The sequence below is a fragment of the Petaurus breviceps genome, unplaced genomic scaffold (genome assembly GCF_028583685.1).
Source record: "Petaurus breviceps papuanus isolate PSGF00001 unplaced genomic scaffold, PetGlider_PUasm1.0 186, whole genome shotgun sequence".
Taxonomy (NCBI): Eukaryota; Metazoa; Chordata; class Mammalia; order Diprotodontia; family Petauridae; genus Petaurus; species Petaurus breviceps.
This window is the reverse complement of record NW_027185798.1, coordinates 37,106,173-37,111,707: the sequence shown is the minus strand read 5'-3', so window position 1 is coordinate 37,111,707 and position 5,535 is coordinate 37,106,173. Positions and strand designations below refer to the sequence as shown.

General features: G+C 40.4%; 1 protein-coding gene across 1 annotated transcript in view; it reads right to left on the bottom strand.

The window, feature by feature from the left end:
• Positions 1–5,535, bottom strand: part of SPAG17 (sperm associated antigen 17) — a 266,279-nt gene that overhangs the window by 157,006 nt on the left and 103,738 nt on the right. The window contains exons 6-7 of the mRNA XM_069089276.1: positions 2,444–2,638; positions 1,439–1,641 (exon numbers count right to left, since the gene is read on the bottom strand). Coding sequence (XP_068945377.1) covers positions 1,439–1,641; positions 2,444–2,638 — 398 coding nt within the window. The remainder of the gene's footprint in view (positions 1–1,438; positions 1,642–2,443; positions 2,639–5,535) is intronic.

Here is a 5,535-nt window from a genome sequence, read left to right as displayed (position 1 = left end):
ATCTATCTATCTATCTATCTATCTATCTATCTATCTATCTATCTATCATCCATCTATCTACCTATTCACTAATAATAACCCTCATAAGTTGACCTGGATGTGAGCCAGGTCTTTGTGGTTCTAAGTGAGGAGTCCAAGTTCTACTAAACTATATTTTATTAGATTTGGTTAAAGGCAGAACAAAGATGGTGGATTAGTAGGACAAAATACAGCAAACTCCCCTTTAAAACTCCTCTGAACAGATAAAGAAAATATCCTATGGGGAAATCCAAGAAAAAGTCACAATGAAGTATTTTCTTCTAGCCCAAATCAGCACAGGGAGATAGAGAAAGAGGTCTATGAACCTGGGGTCCAGGTCCGGCCAGGAGCTCATGGTACAGTTCATTTCAGAACTCAGGGAAAGGCTAGGAATGAGGTCAGGTGTGGGGGACCTGGGATGTCGAGACCCCATGTGACCCTCTAGGTCCTCAAGTGCAGCCCTTTGACTGAATCCAACCTTCACAGAACAAATCCCCTTGATAAAAGGATTTGATCTGTAAAACTCAGCCAAAAGGCCACACCCGAGGACCTAGAAGGCCACATGTGGCCTTGAGGCTGCTAGTTCCCCATCCCTGAACTAGCACAAAAGGAGGTTCCATTCCAATATGGGGTATCCCTCAGACACATCGTCGGACACTGCTATAGGAAGAGGTATCAATGGCACCTTTGTTATCTCAGTGTTGACCCAGTTCTGGGTCACTGATTCAGGGTGGACTGAGGAGAAAACCTGCCCCCAGGGGTGGTGTTCCACCCAGATCATATACATACACACCCACAAATTCACACTACTTCTCTACAAACCTTTTCATGAGTAAGGCAAGTATCTTAGAAGCACTGCCATTTAAATTGATGCCCAAGTATGAAAAGCACCAGTCCAATATCAACTTATTATTAGTGCAGGGATTATTTCATTATTTATAAAGAAGGTACAAGTCTCTCTTTAGTACTTAGCCAAAGCCATAGGTTCATTGTTCTCTGTAGTTGGTATAGTAGAAAGAATAAATCTTGGATTTTCTTTCTCCTAGCTCTGTGACCTTGTGCAAATCACTTTATCCCTGGACTTCATTTTTCTTTTCATTTGCACAATTGAAATGTTTAACTCATAGGGTTACTGTGAGTAAAAGTATTTAAAAGCTTAAAGTGCTTTCTAAATATGAGTTTTTCTTAGTATTATTTTAGTCTTCTCCATGACTTTAGCCATAGAAACACCAGGGAAGCTTCGGAATCAGGCTATATCCATTACTGAATATTTAATGAACAGACAAATAGAAGGTAATAGTCACTGCACCAACCACAGTGTTTTGTACATAGTAGCTACTCAGTCTGTGGAATGAACAAAGCAATTACATGTATCCATGGTTACAATGTTCAGGATGTTCTCAGAGAGGAAGCTACTAACCAGTATTTCACTGTCTGTCCAGTCTAGAGGAAGCAACTCTTCCCTCACCACGTGTTCAAGCCTGGCAATGTCAAAGAGATTAGTTTCAGGTTTCCCGTTGTTCAGAATTGGTTCCAAGTATTTCCAGAAAATCTCAAGCTCTTTTACTTCTTTCTCTCTCTTCAGTTTTTCAGCTTCCATGTCTTTTGATATCGCAGCCGCATCTGCATTAGACAGAAGAGACAAAATTTTCTTGCTTAGTAGGAATTTGGCAAGGCACATATACTTCAAGGTGTCTACTTGGCACCAAAATATTCCAGGAAGGACCACACTCTGTGACACTCCCTGAGAACTTCTGAGTGCTTTAGGCAACTTTCTAGGATGGTAGTATGTAAAGCAGCTGCTGATCGCCTTGATAAAGGGAATTTCCTCAATGGGAATTTCCTACACCAATGAAATCACTGATCCAGTTAAAAAAAAAAAAAAGAACTAAAAATGTATAAACCAGCATTGGTGAGGTTGGTGTAAAGCAATCTAGTGTCAACTTAAAATATATATGTATATGTATATGTAAACACATACATATACATACAATACATATGGTATATAAATGTCTCTATTTCCCTCCCTCCCTCCTTCCCTCCCTCCCTTCCTTCCTTCCTTCCTTCCTTCCTTCCTTCCTTCCTTCCTTCCTTCCTTCCTTCCTTCCCTTTTCTTTCTTTCTTTCATACTCGTTGCAAAGAATGACACAACCAAATGGCTTATCTTCCTGCAAAGGTTGCTGATCCCTGTTTGAGGTGTTTGTACATTAATGTAAGGGGGGTTTCAATTTTTAAAAGGAAGGTTATTTGTCTGTTGAAGTAGAAGAAAGAGGAGATCATAAATGAAGACAGCTAAGGATACGTTTAGGGTACCACTATTTTCTGCACATGATAACAGTATTTACACTAGTAACAACAACAATATTTAACAAAAACGTTCAACTTTTCAGCTGCAAAAAAGAAAACTGGGCATCTGGTAACATACTTTCCGACAGAAGCGAGGCCTCTTGTTGCTGGGCAAGGCCTGCCAGGTGTGCTTTCAGAGGTTCATAATTCTCAGAAGTTATCTTAATCACATTGGATACAGGAACCCCGAGTTCTGCCATAATTGCCAGTAGCTGTGGATTGTGAAAGCCTGTGACGATAAAGTAATGTTGGGCACCATCGTCTGGTTCATCATCTGTTCAGAACATAATAAAAGAAATCAGGCCATCACAATGCTATAGAACATGTTAAACACCATTCATTAAGTAGGCATTTACCATTCCCATGCCTTGCCCAAAGGAGGCCCACTGGCTGTGGCAACATCAAAGGCCTCATGTTTCTTTCTTGCCCTTCCAGCTAAGAAAGCCTGGACAGTTTTATAAGCTCTATTAGTAGGCATGCGAATATAATATGTGAGCCATGGGGGGTGGGAATGAAAATCCTGCCACCAAGGGATGGGTAGTAATGATGACGAGCTTAGCCTTGTGTCTTTATTCAAAGTAAAGCCTTAAGCTTCTTTGTGTCTAATAGTTTTGAGCAACATGTGGGCTCACTCTTGAGTTATGAGCAGCTACCATTATGTGGAGGACTTTATAACTTGAGGGACAGGGTGTTTGCAGGATAGGAAAATATGGTATATGGAGCTGCTTCCTGCAAAAGAGCTGCCTGTATTTGTATGAGCAGGAGTGGTTGCCAAATATTAGGTCAGCAGCCATCAGTTATTTCATTTGGTATTTACTTAGTTTATTTTTGCTTTAGTTATGTGCAGTTTTGTCAGTATGGCTTATTCTTCCACAAAGGTATATCATAACTGAGAGGGAGGTATCATGGTGGACTTAAAGGGGCTCTGGATTGGGAATCAGAGGGCTCAGGTCCAAACCTGGCTCTGCCATGTACTGCCTGAGTGACCTTAGTCATTCCACACATTTGGGTCTCAGTGTCCTTATCTGTAAAATAAGATGCTTTGGACCAGATGAACTCCTAAAGACCTCTTCCAACTCTAAACCTATGACCTATGTCTGACTATAACTTAACAGACAGTCTTCAAGAGGTGCTGGGACTAAGAAATTGCCACCTAATGACCAACCTGGTTATAGGTATTTCTGAACACAGCTGCATAGAAAAACTGTCACCATGCTCATGTTGGAAGACTTTCCATCTTGGGAAAAATTGCCTATCTATCTATGCCATTTATATGCTACTGCCATAGCTTTTGAAAAGCCAAGTTCATTTCCAGGCTATATAATGAAGGTTTTCAACATAGGACTTTAATATTGTTTTATTTATTACATTTTAATTCTTTGACATATGTTATATGCAGGTCTAAGACTATTGTTCTAAGGTTTTTCTAATTTTAAAATTATTTATTACTATTATAAATACTAATAAATCATTTCTATCTTAAAAATACAAGCTAAATCAGACCAGAGAGCTTCTTCTCAATCATCCTTAATTTGTGTGTGGTATACACCAAAACTTTGTAATATTTCAGAATGGTCCTTTGAGGTATTACTTCATAAGATCCAAAGTCAAGGTGGCACAGATCCCAAGCCCTTTTATGTTCCTTAATTTTTATTAGTAGAACTTGAACCACCAAGACTGTCCTCTGATGTCTCTACATTTTAAGTGAGGAGCCTCTTTGAGCTTAGCTGGACTGGTCCCTCCCTGTCTCCCCCCCATAACATACATCCATAAAATATACCACTGGGCCCATCCATCCATAAAACCTTTCCAGCTTGGTAGGAGCTGGCATACAGTCACCACCAGGTCATGATAAGGCATCATTGTAGGACTTCAAGGGAAGAAGTGATGTTAAGACAACTCCCTACATACAAAAGACCCACAGCTTTTATCATTTACTGATTGGTTAATATGTTAGCTTGCTCTAGGAGAAGGAAAACCCCCTGGATTACAGAGGCCATCTCACTTTTACATTTGCATTCCTTTTGCATGGAGCATAGTGGGCACTTAGTAATTTCACCATCATCCTTCCAGATAAATCATATCCCATTTTCAGTAGGAGATTTTCCTCTTTCCCTTCTGCTGCCCTCCCAGTCCCTTCCATTTTCCATTGAAACTATATGTGTGTGTATACACACACACACGTATGCATATACACACAATATATGTATGTGCAAATATATGTGTATGTGTGTATGTATGTATGCATGTATATCTGTATATATGTATAGGCAGTGAAGTGGGGCAGTGGATAGAGTGCCAAGTCTGGAGTCAGAAACACTCAGGTTCAAATCCAGCCTCAGACACTTAATAGCTGTGTGACCCTGGGCAAGTCACTTCACCTTGTTTGCCTCAGTTTCCTCAACTGTAAAATGAGCTAGAGAAGGTGTAATGGGAATGAAAATTTTAAAGATCTTCCCTGCCCCTAGGCTAAAGTGCACCTGGATCCTGGGGTGGGAGGCTTGTTTTTCAGTAGATACTTCTTGATTGGCCAGTGGGTCAATAAGATTGTTACATTCTCTGAGCCAGGAGAAGGCTATATAAGCCCTGATGTGAGGCTTTGTTTTGGGGGCTCACTTTGAGAAGTGTTCTGTGATTTGATATGGATTCTAGGAAGCCGTTGTCTGGAGCCCCTCCCCACCCCGGCTTTGAAAAACCCAGATGTTGAAACCCAGATGTTGTTTGGTATGGATGTAATGGTTGCACAGTTTGGAAAGCTGTGTACTTGATCTGTTTCTGTCTTGATAATTCTGCCTGTATACTTTGAAGTTTGGGGTGCTGACCTTTTCCCCTGAACGAGGTAAACGATGTATGTCTGACTGATTAAAGTAAGCTTGTTAACACATTTTGAGTTGCTTTCCTTTAACAAAGCAGATCTAAGAACCTGTGGTGGCAGCAAACCCTGGGGACGCCGGGGTGCTTGATGCTACAGAAGGAAATGGCAAACCACCCCAGTATATTTGTCGAGAAAACCCCAAATGGGGTCATGAAGAGTTGGGCAGGATTGAAATAATGGAATAGCAGCAAATGTGTGTGTGTATATATATATGCATTTATATATATGCATTTATGTATATATATGTATGTATATGCATATGTGTGTATATGTTTCTATATCATCTATCTGTCTGT